Here is a 14918-nt window from a genome sequence, read left to right as displayed (position 1 = left end):
CTTTCCGCGGCTTTTCATACTAAGGGTATTGTTGTCCTAAGTTGAAACTACCTACCTACCTAGAGGTACACATATACCTCTAGGCACCGACGTGGTTGCATACATTGTGAAGCGACGCAAAGTAAAGCAAGTGTAAGACGCACCTGCCAGAACGCTGCCATGATGCAAGGCAGAAAAACCACCTCTAAGCAACACAATATAGTACCTAAACAAGGCAAATTATATTTTAAATGGGTAGGTCTACCAGGCATGTAATCAACGCAATTTTCACTTTGGACTCGCGCGGTATGTGCGGCACTGACTGGAGGTTGAACGACAGGTGGAGGATGACATATGTTGTGTAGGATACTGCATAGACATCGAGTCCAACGATGTTATTATGCTGCTCAGTGAAATCATGGACTTCAACTTCAAGATGTTTTGCGTTAATGAGAATGAGAGAGATAATGGGAAAAGAGGAAAGTAGGGAAGGAAAGAAGTAAGACGGGAAGGAAATTAATGAGGAAGATAAAGAGAGAAAAAAGAAAAGAACAAGAAAAAAATGTTTGCCATGTCTGGAGAAGGGCGACAAGGTGTCTCGGAGAAACACCAAGATTGTGTGACACATCTGCTGTATATGCCATATATATACTATCCAACTATTAGCTGGCGGTTCCCCTTTTCTTTTGATCCTCTATGCATCATCGTATCGAACATGACATATATTATCGATACACCAACAGCTCAGCTCCTTTTACACGATCCCTATCTCAACTCTCGCCACCACCACCGTCACCACCGCCGACCAACCCCTCAACAGCCTCATTAACCTTCTCCACCACCTTCTCCGCCACCTTACCCTCCTCCTTTAGTTCACTTTCCTCTCCAACATCCACCCCCGCAATAAACGCCGCACTAACCGGCTCCAACGCGCTCACAAACACGCACAACAAGCTCGCAATGACGAAGTGACTAATCGTGCTTCCAATCTCCAGCCAGCTGCCCTCATCCTTGACCACCCAAAAGAAGTATAGCGTCAAGATGTCGCTGATGCCCATGACCACCATGAACAGGGCCGAAGGGGCCACGCCGAGACGCTTGTTCAAGATACCTAGGTTGGCGCTGATGAGGGCAAAGGGGATCATCAGCTTGAGGATCAACATGGCACCCTGCGAGAAGGGGTCGAAGATGGGGATGAGACGGTAGACCGAGTCGAGGGAGAAGGAGGAGACGGAGGCAACGTTGCCGGTTGAGAAGAAGGCCGACTGAAGGAGGATGAAGAAAAAGAGGGCAACGCGGGCATCATGGAGGGTGAGAGGGCGGAAGGGAGCGGGGAGGTGGGATTCCGTGGTTGTTGTTGGCTTCTTGGTGGCGGTGGTCTGTGGTGACTTGGAGGAGGTGAACTTCTGAACTGCGTGTTCGAGGCGAACCCAGCTCACGAGAAGAGCGGAGAAGACGAGGTAGAAAAGGCCCTCGTAAGAGATGGTAAGGATGACAAATGTCGGAGCGCAGGTGAGGAAGATGACGAGGATCCGGTGCATGTAGTGGTTGTTGGGCTGTAAACGGTAGGCCAAGGGCATGAGTAGTGACGCGACTGTTGTTGAGCTTAGGTTAGACAAGAGTCATCAGCTGCGGCGAGCATTGCGAGGACTTACCAAGAGTAACCCAACCCATAATTTGATTGCCGCGAGGAAGGCCTTGCTTGGCCTGCAGCGAAAGGGCACTGGAGCGAGTGATGACGATGGAAAGTACAGTGAGGCCCACTTGGATACCGACGAGTGACCTGGATAGGTGGTTCCTGGAAGTAGGCTTCGCGTTCCATGAGAAGTCCGCGAGGACAAAGTCCTCGAAAATAAGGTAAAGAAGGCCGATGACGACCATCAATACGCCTCCGATCGTACTATACACCAATTAGTGAGTGGGAGAAATCAACAATTAAGGAGGAGGTGTACGAACATGAGATTGACGTTCTCTGCCTTCATCGCTGGTAGGAGCGTGAACGTGCTCATGGCGATACAGGCGAGGAACCAGGTGGCAGACAGCGCCCCATGCTTCTTGAGGAACGACAGGCCGTGGGTAAAAGGCCAGAAGGAACCCAGCACGAAGAGAACGGAAAGAATCTCGCGGTGGATGTAGCCCAGGGCAAGCGATTCAATCACGCCAACATAAAGCGCGCTGTTGAGCACGAATGAAGCCACACTTCCACCTGAGTTGATATGGCCAAGCAACTCCTTGCGACCTGCCGCCAGACTTTCGCGACGCGCATAAACTTCCTCCCAGAAAAAAACCGGGAAAAAGGCATAGACATAGTAAGTGAGGGGTGACTTTGAAATGACAAAGGACGCATAAAGAGCAACGAGAACCGATGTAAAGAACAAGCCCCCGCCAAGCGTTCTCGACGGTCGCACACGACCGTGTAGGACGTGCAAATCAACGACTGTTGTAAGAGCATAGGCGATCCAGCCAAGATAACCGATGGTGATAAGCGCTCTCAGGAACAGCCAGTCGTAGGTCTGGAGATATCTCAAGCCACCGAGACCGACCTTCATAAGGGCAGCTGATTCTTCGATAGCTTCCTCATACCGACCAGCGTCAATGAGCTGGCGAATCTCGGCAACGCGACGTTCCGGGGACAGGCCGTTTTCTCCAAATGGCTGATACGGCCTATACTTCAACTCAGTGGCTTTCTTCTTTTCCTCCTTTACCCGGTACTGCTCCAAGATACCCTGCACGTTCACCAGCGAGGCCTCAGCCTTTTCCTTGATGTCGGCAGCAAGGTACGACAGGGGGAGTTCGCCGACCGAGTTGGCAGGAAACTCAACGCCAACAAGGTAGGACATGAGAGCAGCAACATCAGCCTGAGCGACATCATGCCTCCTAACGTGGTCCAAGTTCCAGTCTGCAGAGTACTCATCATGGCCGGGCGCCACTTCGCCTGGGTACAACTGAGGCTTGGCAACCCCTGAACCCCAAACAATCAGGGGGGTCCGTGTGTTGTCTGGGTGACCATCACCATGGCTTCCCCAGTCGCTCATGCCGTGGTCCGCGGTAAATACAAACGCAGTCCTACCATCGCGGTAGAAGTCGCGGAAGAGCTCAGCAACCTCCTTCACGCCCTGATCCACAATCTTGATGTTGTTGAGGTACTCCTTCGAGTAAGGGCGGTATGAATGACCAGTAGTATCCAAACCTAGCAGATGCAGAAAGAAGACAATCTTGTCTTGGCGAAGCGCCTCAGCAAGCGTCTTGTTCCTGCGGGCCTCAGCAAAGAAATCCTTTACATGGTCAAAGACCCAGAGGTCGAGCTGGGTGGCGTCGGATGAGAAATCCTCGAACTCGTGTCCGTACGTGTAGGCGTCAACCCTCCCCGGGACAGCTCCCTGCTCAAACATTGGTAGAATATCCGGGCTGCCCCAGCTCCACGTATGCCGACTGCGGTTGAACAGGCTGTCAAAGTTGACCGGGTTCAACTTCCATCCTGTCGTAACGGCTGACACATCTTCGTACAGACCAGCAATGAGGGCAACATGACCGGGTCGAGATTCGGTTGGCACACGCGTATGGGAGACACCAAAGGTTCCCTGTTCCAAGATCTTTGATCGCAAATAGGGGGCGAGAGGTCTCGGAGTCAGATCGGCATCGGATTTGGGATATGGTTCAGGGTGGGACTGAAGTGCCTTGTCGGCGCGCAAGCCGTCTCCTGGAAGAAGGAAAATGTGGTTAGCACTTGGCCGCGACACATTGGGCTCGGAGTAGCCCACTTACCTACGAACAGAACCAGCCGGTCCGCTGGCGCACTGCGATTTGGGGGTCGTTGAACATTAAATAAGCGCATGCCAGTCTCAATGGGACTGACAAAGTAGATGTCGAAGATGGAAAAGATATAGGCGAAGTGGAAGATGACGGCGATGGCCAGAAACCTGAACCGTGGAAAGGCCGCCATGATGAAGTCGATTTGAGGCCAAAAATGGCCGTCTAAGGATGGACGTTTTCGTGAATCTGTACAATTACTATATCGAGCTCTGTTCTATATGCGAATCGTGGATATTAAGTCGGGCGCATCATGGCGCAGCAGGGGCAGTTGGATGTCGACAAAGTTAGGGGGGGGGGGCTTCGTTCAATGATATCGCCCTGGACGCGAAGCAGAGCTTGGGGACTTTAACACAGCTGGTTGAAGCGAAGGAAAAGGGTCACAGAGGCCCTCCAGGCACTTGGAAGAGAATCAACCAAAGCTCAGCTGCCAAAAATAGAAGAAGAAAAAAGTCAAGGGACTGTGTAAAGCTCGAGGTTCCAGTTGCGATTCATGGTGCCAATGCCACGACGGGGGGGGAGCTCTTCAGGCTAGGCGTTGAGCCAGTGAGGTACCTGCACCGCATGGCAGCCCCGGAATACTGAAACTCGTGGCCCGTCAGGGTGCACGCCAACTGTCAGGCAGCCTGTCAGAGTGTCTGTCGGTCAGTTTCGGCTACTTACCTACAGTACACTAGTGCTTTGGGTGCTCCTTCCCCTGCGGAGAGACGGGAACCAGGCACCCAGGGGCCGCACGGGCGCCACTCGAGAAACCAACACCAAAGCCGCTAAACGTGACTTCGCGGGGAGCGCTGGCTTGCCTGCCGGGCAAATTCACGTCGACGACGCGCCTCAGACATCAATCATTTATCGGCTTTTGCTCTTTTGATCACTTCCACCTTGACTCCATCGACTTTGATTAGCCCAAGCTATCACTGCTAACGAAGGCAGTGTCTTCAGATCAATAAACGCTTTGTTCTCGCCATGGAGGATTACAAGACGTACTTGGCCGAGAATATCCTCAGTGAGGACAAGGTGGTAGGTCACCCACCCGATTACAACTCGTTGATGGCATTGAAGCTGAAAGGTGCAGAGCCGCGACTAACATGAGATCAAACTTCAGGTCACCTATCGCTTGCTGAGTCGGGCCCTGCGTGTACACCCCAATGTAGCGAAACAGTAAGTTAACGAGCGGAAGATTCAAGAATCAGCAATGACTTACACCAAGTAGAATGCTCTATGATTTCCACAAGACCCAGAGCAGCAAGAAGCCCGGGACTGTCTATGCCACTTACCTGCTATACGGTATCAAGAAGTCTGTCCAGAATCAAAATGGCAACGCCATGGACATCGACTTGCCTAGTTCGCTTCCCGACGCGGACCCGGTTGATGACGAAGAAGTGCCCTCATACACTCTCGTACTGGTCCAGGAGGAGCGGTTAGCAGACGTCCTCAAAGAGTACGAGACAATATCATCGATACATGTCTACAGCGTCGGACCTCACCCAGCGAAGGATCTTACGCTGCTTGTTGATGCCGCTCAAAGTGCGCTAGCCATCAAGGATGATGCTAAGAAGCCACGGCCCCGGACCATCGTCAATTCTCACGTACGCCGAAGAGAAAGAAAGGGACTCGGACTCAAGGCTGCCGCACCCGCCAAGCAAGAGTCGAAGACCAAAGCAGCACCCACCAAGACGGCACCCGCTAAACCATCGCCAGCGCCCGCCCCTGCCGCCGCACCAGCAAAGCCCCAGGAGGAGAGCAAATCCGCTGCACCGGCTATGGAACCCGAAGCACTGACTGCCACCACCAAGAAACCTGCGCCATCACTCAAACGTAATACCTCCGCCGCTTCTGGTATTATGCAAGCCTTCTCCAAGGCCGCTTCCCTGCCCAAGAAGGCCAAGACGTCGGAAAAGTCTACAACCGCTGCCGAGGAGACACCTGCTGCCCTGTCAGACGATGGAGAGGATGACGATGACGTTCCGTTGCCAAAACCGGGTGCCGTATCTACGAGGAAGAGCAAGAAGGAGCGTGAAGAGGAACTGAGGAGAATGATGGAGGACGACGAAGACGAGGACATGGAAGAGACAGCTGATTCTCCCGTCCCAGAGGAAGAGGAAGAAGAAGAGCCTGTCGTCGAGGAGCCACCCGCCAAGGCTGAGGTTGCCAAAGAGGAGGAAAAGGAGATCGTGACGACAAGTGGGGATGGAAGGAGGCGTGGAAAGAGGAGGGTGATGAAGAAGAAGCAGATTATGGATGATCAGGGATATCTGGGTAAGTTACACTTGATAACCCGACCACCGTATGACCATAGTCACATGGATACTGACGTGTCGTCGCAGTCACCATACAGGAACCTGCTTGGGAGTCCTTCTCCGAGGATGAGGCTCCGCCAGCCGCCAAACCAAAGCCCAAGGTTGCGAACTCGGCGCCACCCGCGGCGGCCGGGAAAGCGAAGAAGCCTGCGCCCAAGGGGCAGGGCAACATCATGTCGTTCTTCTCCAAGAAATAGTCTGGGCTGGCTCAACCTTTGCAAAATCTCTGTATTTTGGGCTGTAATTCTGCTTGGTTCAGATGTTTGATCAACTTAGCGTGTCACGGGAACTCAAGGCGCCTTTTGCCTGACCCTCATTATCACTGACTTTTCGCTTGCTTCTCTTGGAGAGTTACTTGGGCATCGTGGGGAGAATTATACTACAACCATCTTATATAACACCACAACAAGCAAAACGTATTGCCTCCCTTCAGTGCAGCGTCCTTTATATTTCCTGTTTCCTTTTCATTCTCTTCCCAGTGATAGTCGCGTCGTGTTTAGTTTTATGCGTGGCGCATCTCTGTGTCACCAATCACTGCATTACCAGCAGCACTTTTCTCCGTTCACGTTTTGCGATTGGAAAGGAACCAAGCGCTCGGAGAGACAAGCAGACAGCGGTAGCAAAGCAGTGCTGGCAAGAGATCACGTTTCTGTATCTCCGTCTCCGTCTTCGATTTGTCCACCGCTCTCCCTTCCTCGTCGTTCCGCTACATACCTTACACGTGTGCATACCTAGCTTCGGCGCCAATGCCCGGATCCGACGACGCCATATTTTTGCACGTTATCCTTGATACAGTACCGAGGGAGTGGCCTACATGACTATCTGTCAAGCGAGCGGGCGGTGTGGGTGAGAGACGCATGTACGTCTCAAATCGATAACGTACAGTACTGTGCAAGTGAACTGGAATGTATATATTCCTAAACAACCAACTGTGTCGCAGGTCCTGTAGTCAGCTAGCCAGTCAGGTAGTAATTCAAAGATGTGTGCTTTGTCTCATGTTGGTAGCCCTCTTTTTCCTCTTCACTTCAGCATCCCATATGTCTGTCGTAAGGGGTCGAACACTGTTTCGCACAAGAAACGGCACGCCGGGTCGCCAGGACAAAAATAAACGAAACCATTAAATACTAAGAAAGTCGTATGGATACGAATATATAAGAGGGAGGCGAGAATCAAAGAATAGTGTTATCAGGAAGTTGATGAGCAAAAAGGAGATAGAAAAAGTGGTGTGGAAAACACAAGTCCCATGGAGACAGGGGGTAGGTGAGTGTTAGGGAAGTTGACAAAACGAGCATTGCGATAAACGACCCAAATGGGCGGGATGCATGGCATTACACCAATACGGACGGGTGAAGTCACATCATGATACCCGACAGTTTGGAAAGAAGAGGGGTAAGGTGTCCGGGAAAGAAAGGAGCTTCCCGAGAGGGGCACGAGGAGGTGATGGTGTAGATCAAGGCAAACATGCCCGAGCAGACACCATAAAAAGAGAGACGGCATGAGGGCAGAAGGGGTGCCCGATGATCATTGACGATAATAAACCACAATGAGGCGGTAAAAGGGCCTGGCCAAGGTTTGGTCCACTGTTTACTTGTTTGTAGGCGCTGGCTCGGGTACCCTCCAGTTATCTTGAGGCTTGAGGTGATGACAACGGAGGATCATCTTGCCCGCGCATATTGGGCATGAGACCTGTTTGTTGGATCGTCTCAGAGGTCAGACCAAGAGGAGGTAGGCAGTCGGTTTCTTTAAACTCTCACTCTTCAACAAGAAGCTTATTACCTACACTTCTGTTACACTGCATGACTGTACCACTCGTGCACTCCCCTTTCGATCGGTCTCTGTTCCCGAGAGTCTTGAGACATCGATCCATAACCTTTTCTTGCGTGCTTTGCTGAAACCGTTTCGCCTCAACGTCGAGCCATGCGATGACCCTTTCTGCTGGAAGTGAGGAAAAAGCTTCAGCCACGCAACCAGTCCGGTTGTCCCATATAGCAAGCCACCCACCCAACCACCACTTGCCATGTGGATTAAAGGATGTGTGTGAGATTTCAGAGATGTCTGTTTGTTCTCCGCCTCGGACTTTTATCTGCGCCATTCTTGCGCAAGCACCCAACTGAAAGCTGAAAGCGCTAAAACACACAAAACGGACAGTACCTCATTCACGCAAACCAGTCACACGACAACACTGCGTGTGATGTTCGGTCATCGGATTGCCCAGAAAAGAAGGAACAACGAAGACGGTCGGTGGAGGAGAGGCTACGTACGTCTGGTGGACGCTGAACGACCACCGACGGCATCCTCGTAAAAGAGCTGTGCATTTAGTACGGTATATTTCAGGCAAACACACTGCTTTCAACTCCAATGACTTTCAGAACGGTGCGAGAAGAGCCACAGAGGACTATTGGTAGAAACGGGCGGTCGTCGCCAGGATAAGTAACATCGAATTTCATCATCTTGGTGCCTCCATCCTTTCTTACGGGAAACGCTCGCAATCCGTGATGCGATGGCTGACATGGTCATGGACAGGACAAGTCATTTTTCCTTCTTCCAAAAGAGAGCTCCTAGCCACCCGCCCCCATCCGCGCTCCGACAGTCCGGGCTCAGTATTGGCATCATTCAAGTCATTTATCCTGATCCAGAGCATTAATAACCGAAGCTTCGGTCATCCGGTACGTAGTCTGGCCAAGGTAAGCATCCGGGATGCCATAAGTGTAGCGAAAGCGGGCGACAAGGTGAGCAAGGGAAGGGGAAGGCCACCACCTTGACTCCATCCACATTCCCGACAACCAGGCTTGCCGAGCTTACCAGGCTTTGCTAGAGTCAAGGGATCAAGATGAGCGAGCCCGGTCAACACGAGATGCCCTTGCCAACCGGACCCAACAAGCCGGGCGGTGTAGATATCAACGAGGGATCTTGCGAACATGAACCCTGCCTTGTCGCCCTCCTTGTCATCTGGTTGTCGGAAAAGCTTCCAGCGGATGGTACTGTCTGGGTTACCTTTCCACAATGTGTTCGTGAAGATGACATAATGTATTGATAATATATATGTAAGAATGCGCGGCGTGGAGAACTTGAAATTCCGTACAGAAACCAGTCGAATTGATCAGAAAGGCGGTGTTGTATGGCCTCGCTTGTGCGTGCGTGTGTGCCTGTATGTATGTGTAGCTACAAACTGTCCAGGTGTTTGGCGGCCAAGAAAGAATCAAGTGTTCGGCGGTGGGCACGATCCCACTTTACAAGTTCAACTTCCGAATTCTTAGGATTTTGACTCTTGCGATTATTCTGTAGCTTTTCCCAACGTATAGACCAGAGGCTGGAATTGAGCAGCCGTTCGTGGAATCACTGACCCTTCTCTTCAATTTATCCATTTCACTCTGGGCCATAAAACCCGGTTTCATCTTCATGTTATTCATGTTATGTCAGGGGATACATCAGCCCATCCAACCAACAGCTCAGCCAACAAACACCGCAGGTCCCTTTCTCAACAAGTCCAGACCCGTCCATCGCTCAGAGCCTCGTCCCGCGAATAAGTTTCATTGGCGTTTTCATTAAACTACATGTATTACGAGAATTCTGGCGAAAAGACCTAGACCTCCCAAACCCAGGCCCAGGGAGTTGGGTCCGAGGAAACGGGGTCTCCGATGGACTGGCGGGCAGGCGGGTTCAACGGGCTTGATGGAGTCGACGGGCTCGGCTGGTGGTGGGGGTCCCTAGGGACTGGACTAGCCGGGACTCGTCCGTCGGAACATGTGGAGACTCAAATGTAACGGTCAACGGGTCCGAGTATGTAGGGCAAGTGATGGAGTCAATACGTAGGTATGTATCGCAGTTGTTCTCATTCCATTAGTTGAATGAAAGGATTGTCTAACACATTGTGCTTCCATGCGTTGCCAGCTGGCTAGTCCGGTTTCCGACCCGCGCACTAATAGCACGACTACGTACTGCGTACACGTGTAGCTAACCGTCTCCTCGGAGCCAACTCGCCAACTGCAAAGCACCCCTTTCTCTCGCTTCATTCTATCATTCTGTGTAACACCAATCCAAGCAAGACTGAGGCAAAGTGGCTCAGGTACGAATCCCCATGGGAGCAATAAAGGAGAGGCGGCTCGGGGACAGGGGAGCCAACGAGACGGAGACAACGGGGCCCTCACTTCCGGGTTGGGCTTGGAGAGGAGCAAAGGGCCCAATAAGCGTAAGGGGTAAAAGACGGGAGCTGTTTGTGTGTCGTGTATTGATGAGGTGGCGAATAAGTACAATAGCTGGCATGGCGGGCAAGCGGGTAAGAAGGCGCATTGTGTGCGTTCGTGTGTGCGCCTGTATGTGTGCCGCGATGTCGCATCGCGGGTACAAGATCACCGATTTGGGTAAACACTATTGGTATGTGATGTGCGAAGCTTTTGCGTTCCTGGTATCACAGGGAGTGACACGAGTGAGTGGCGACTTTTGGTCAAAACCAGAAGGAGCCCCGATGCCATGGGAGGATGATACACTGGAAATAATTGAGGGATTGACTATGGGCAAAGAGGACTGGCACTTTGTTTTATCAGACAGATCGATATATTGCACCTATGGAGAAATATATCCTAGTGTTTCCCTTCCATGACCACAGGGACCTTTATGAGGGATACCTTTCCTCCATTCCTTTGCTGTTCCCTAAACAGACAAGTTGTTCTCTTCTCAGATTTCGCAGTTGATAAGCAGGGTCCGTAAAGTTGGGTATCAAATCGAGCGCCGACATAGTGAATGACGAGAAATATGCGGGAAAAGATCAGAGGTGTTGTTTCGTCGCAGAAAAAAATCCATGCATGCAAAATGGGGTTAGAACATGCGCGTGTGTTTCATATCGTGCTAAAGATGGTGGTGCGTGTGGCCTTATGAATGAATGCATGCATCTTGTGAGCGATAAAAGCTTGCGAGAGTCTGGGTGAGAGCCAGCCAAAACAAAAAAAAGAGCAAAACGAATCCAAATAAAAAAAGACGCTATCATCAGCTTCCTTCGCTTAAACCTTCATTTTCATCGTGTTCTAATATCCTTCTTTCTTTCCCTCCTAGCAGAGTGACAAGGACACCGAAATGTATCGTGTTACTTGAGATTCATCGCCGCGAGTTTTGCTTGTATGCTCTTCCAAGCTTCAGGGTCAGGTTGAGGTTCCACCCGCTTCGGCGCAAGTCGCTCGGTGTTTCTGTTGAAGCACTTGGGGCAGGTGGTGACGGTTGGCTCCGAAGCGAAGGTGTTTTTGCAGGCCTTGCATTCGAAGTAAGCCTGGCGTTTCGAAGGTTGGTCTCCAGGATAGCCGTAGGGATACTTGTCCTTCTTTGATCTGTTCAAGGGGTCAGTATAACTAGCTTCTCGAGGCCATCGATATGCGCTAAAACTTACGGGTCTCGAGGGCAGTCCGTGCAACGGACGTGCTGGCAGGCCGTGCAAGTCTTGTTTCCAGAAGTGAAGAGGTTCTTGCAGCCGCAGCAGGTCCTGCGCACACGTTGGCGAGGCTTCTTGTGAACCAGATCCTGAGTTCCGGTCTTGGCGGGACGTCTGAGAACGAGGTCCTTCTCGCGCTTCGGGTGCCAGTCGGGGACGATGGGGGCGTTCTCGGCACGATCCTTGATGATCTGAGCGCGCTTCTTCCTGCTCTCCTCCCTCTCGGCCTCGGTCTTCTTGGAGGGAATACGAGGGCACTGCTTGCATCGCGTATGCTTGCACTTGGAGCACTCCTTGGAAGCTCCGAACGAGGTGTCGCATTGGTGGCATTTGCGGTGGACACGCATCTTGATGGGCTTTTCAACACGGAGAGCATGACCCTCGGTCGAGTGCCACTCGCTAGGCTTCAGCTCCAAGCCATAGAGCTCACCGAGCTTCTTGGCACGCTCCTCAAACAACTGGGCGCGAGGGACCTTTTGGGCATTGGCGTCCACAGTCTTGGCCGCCGCAGCAGCAGCAGCAGGGGCCGTCTTCGTGGTGCTATAGTCATTCGTTAGAGACTGGAGTTAAAAGGGAAGTGAAATGCATCATCAAGAGTTGGATGGGTTGGTTGACCACAACCCAAAGCGGACAGCATGCCAGCCAGAGTGTCCAATGAGAACCCTCCCGACAATGCCAGACTAAAATAGGCCTTACCTCTTGGCGGCTTCCTTGCCCTTTTTCTCGGCGGGAGCAGCGGGATCGGCCTTTGCGCCGCTGGTCGAAAGTCGCTTCGTCCTCAGAACCGTCTTTACTCTTGCCAGAACCTTGCCGAAGCCCTTCTTCTCCTCCTTAGGGACCGCGGGTCCTCCCTGTGTAGCCGAACTCATGACGATGGCGTTGTTCTTGATCATAGAATCGTTTTGTTGAGGGTGGGTTGGTGTGACTGTAGTTGGGTTGGCTGACATATGTCAATGTATGGTAGTAGTGGTGGTGGTGGTCGACTCGTGGTGTTGTTTGGTGTTGGTGTTTGTTTGTTTGCCGGTATTATTCGGTTCCAAGCCCTTGGGATATCTAAAGGTGAGGTGAGACCCAAAACGCCGCAATTCCGACTAATTTCGCGCCGATCACTGCCTCGTCTATACTCGGAGTATTTGTGGTCGAGCTCCTTGGTTGTTGACGGACATAAAGGTACACACACGGCTTATGTGTGTTGTCCTGTTGTGTGGATAAGGAAAGAGAGGAGAGGGTTCCTCGTTCCTGGGAAGAGGGATTGAGGGAAAGAAAAGGGAACTGGGCGGCCGGGGGAGGAGCCAAGGGGGGGGTACGGGGTACGGCTAGTGTACGGCTGCAGTGGGAAACCCCAAACTGCAAACTGCCTCTGGGTGTGGCTCTTGAGCTGTCCACTGACAGGCTACGGGCATGCGGGAATAGGGACGGGAGGAGCACAGTCAATCCCGGCAAGCTCATGGAGACCGCCAGGTGAGGTGGAATAGCACGAATGCCTGTCCAAACGGAACAACCGAATGGTACGGTGGACGGTGCAATCATGTAATTGACCATGGCTGCAAAACACGCCCAAGTAGGACTAGGTACCTAGACAAGAACTGAAGCAGCTCCTGGCGGTAAAACACGGTATCGATGTATCGCTGAAAGGTAAGATAGTATCGTATTCTGCAATACGCCGCTCTACTGCGTTTTCCGTGCGTTTTCCTTACGCGTAGCAATGCTCTGACTGGTGGCAGACCGCAGCATGCCGTGGGGCGGGGTGGTAACCGGGAAACATACCCAGTCGTTTCCTAGCCGAAAACAGCAGCTGGTTCCCGAAAAGCCTCGGTCAGCGCAGGAACGGGCGGAGGAGACATGAACTATGTAGTGTACACAGCAAACAAAAATTCTTCTCCCGGCACTCCATTCCATTGTGGAAGGTCCATGGACATGACGATGCCTTCCCAGCCTCACTCACGCCAGTGACACCTGCGCTTTGTGACCGTGACGAGAATGCGGCAATGTTCACAGGGTGGAAGCAAGGGATGGGCGCATCACGCTAGCAGGAATTCGGGACAGGACCGGTATTAGCTTCTGGCACCATGTCAGTTGCGAGACCCGGGGACAGGCGCCGGCCAAAACAGCCATGTGGTCCTCTGTTTAGGTTGTTCCATTTGGGCCGCCCACCGCTTATCAATAGCGCACGTTATGTTCAGTTCCGGGCAGGTTGAGAGGGTTTTTTCTGCTCCTAGTCGCAGCAATCGAACCAAGTGGACCGCAACGACGAATCTTCATCGCAGCCTTCGAACTCACCATAATTAACCCAATCTCCTGGACATCATGATGCCCAAGACAGCCAGGACGGCCAGGACCGGCAATTCTTGACGGCATCAGTCGAAATACTCAGCCAGGGCATTCGAATCAGCTCTTTTGGTAGGTCATGTTGTGTGGACGTAACCCCAACATCCTGTTGTGGGTACCACTGGAGACTGAAGAGGAGAACGGAAGCTGTCCCAGCGCAATGGGATGCCCAACGTTGAAAAACCCACCGACTGGAGGCTCAAATGCCTTCAGTTCGCAAGTCAAGGTTGCCTTGCGCAAGAAAATGCCTTGCGTTGGCCACGAGTGGGTGGAGAACGGGTAGAAGCGTCTTGGAGAACATTAACAAAGGGAAAGGCTGGCGGGTGTTGACAAAAGCATCTCCGTCCGGCGAGGTACAAAAACATGACCACGGCCCATCCCGTTGTCGTGTTTGCCCTCTTTGTTCAACATGCCTGGCACACCAGCAGGCAGTCAGCAAGCAGTCAACACACACAATCAATAGCGCTGACTATGGTAGGTGAGAACTCCGTCACTCCAAGGCGGGACCGCGGCCCATTGGAACGTGACCCCGCCGGCAAACACCGTTTCAGAACCCAGGAGCTTGGTTGGGTTCTGACCGTTCTGGAGACGGGGTCCCTTCAGTTCTTTTGACTGGCGAACCGGGAACAGCATCAAACATCCCCAGAGGCCGTTCCATTCGACCAGTCCTTTGCGGGGCTACCTCGCTGTCAGGGAACCATGGCACAAATGGGCAAATCACCCGGAACTCCCAGAAATTCCAAAGGGGCCCTGGCAGGACACCCTGGCGACTCCTCCTTCTTGTCCAAACAAGCATCGCCATTGGCGCCGTGCTTCCAGGAACGTTGCCGTTCGCTTCCGCCTTTGTGCCTCTCCACTTCTCAGAGCATCACCTCCACATCTTCGTAGCGTTGGACGCTATCGTTCGACCAGTCCGTAATCCGCTCGTGATCCACCGGGATCTCAAGCCGGTCTGATTCTTCCTCGTCCCCCTGGGACTTTTCCATCACAAAGGGGTTTGTTCATTCACTCAAAGTTTTGCATGACGGGGCCGGATGACATGGTGTGGTCCATCCCAGCCAGCAGGAAAAGGCACAAGGAAACCC

General features: G+C 52.4%; 4 protein-coding genes across 4 annotated transcripts; 1 reads left to right on the top strand and 3 right to left on the bottom strand.

The window, feature by feature from the left end:
• Positions 1 to 596: 596 nt before the first annotated feature.
• NEUTE1DRAFT_79667 (uncharacterized protein) lies at positions 597 to 3993 on the bottom strand (the record flags this gene model as incomplete). Its single annotated transcript, XM_009851425.1, has 4 exons — positions 597 to 1573; positions 1635 to 1879; positions 1936 to 3679; positions 3745 to 3993. The coding sequence occupies 4 exons, from the start codon at positions 3920 to 3922 to the stop codon at positions 750 to 752; spliced, it is 2991 nt and encodes a 996-aa protein (XP_009849727.1).
• A 759-nt stretch (positions 3994 to 4752) lies between these two features.
• On the top strand, positions 4753 to 6516 carry NEUTE1DRAFT_128869 (uncharacterized protein; the record flags this gene model as incomplete). Its single annotated transcript, XM_009851424.1, has 4 exons — positions 4753 to 4806; positions 4892 to 4947; positions 5000 to 6045; positions 6114 to 6516. 4 exons carry the CDS (start codon positions 4753 to 4755, stop codon positions 6281 to 6283), a joined length of 1326 nt encoding a protein of 441 aa, XP_009849726.1.
• Positions 6517 to 8685: 2169 nt separating this feature from the next.
• Positions 8686 to 8924, bottom strand: NEUTE1DRAFT_116538 (uncharacterized protein; the record flags this gene model as incomplete). Its single annotated transcript, XM_009851423.1, has 1 exon — positions 8686 to 8924. One exon carries the CDS (start codon positions 8858 to 8860, stop codon positions 8705 to 8707), a length of 156 nt encoding a protein of 51 aa, XP_009849725.1.
• Positions 8925 to 10627: 1703 nt separating this feature from the next.
• NEUTE1DRAFT_116537 (uncharacterized protein) lies at positions 10628 to 12394 on the bottom strand (the record flags this gene model as incomplete). The annotated part of the gene is made up of 3 exons (XM_009851422.1): positions 10628 to 11404; positions 11464 to 12045; positions 12202 to 12394. The coding sequence occupies 3 exons, from the start codon at positions 12372 to 12374 to the stop codon at positions 11167 to 11169; spliced, it is 993 nt and encodes a 330-aa protein (XP_009849724.1).
• Positions 12395 to 14918: the final 2524 nt, after the last annotated feature.

Source organism: Neurospora tetrasperma (assembly GCF_000213175.1).
Source record: "Neurospora tetrasperma FGSC 2508 unplaced genomic scaffold NEUTE1scaffold_2, whole genome shotgun sequence".
Classification (NCBI taxonomy): domain Eukaryota; kingdom Fungi; phylum Ascomycota; class Sordariomycetes; order Sordariales; family Sordariaceae; genus Neurospora; species Neurospora tetrasperma.
This window is presented reverse-complemented; position numbering and strand designations above follow the sequence as displayed.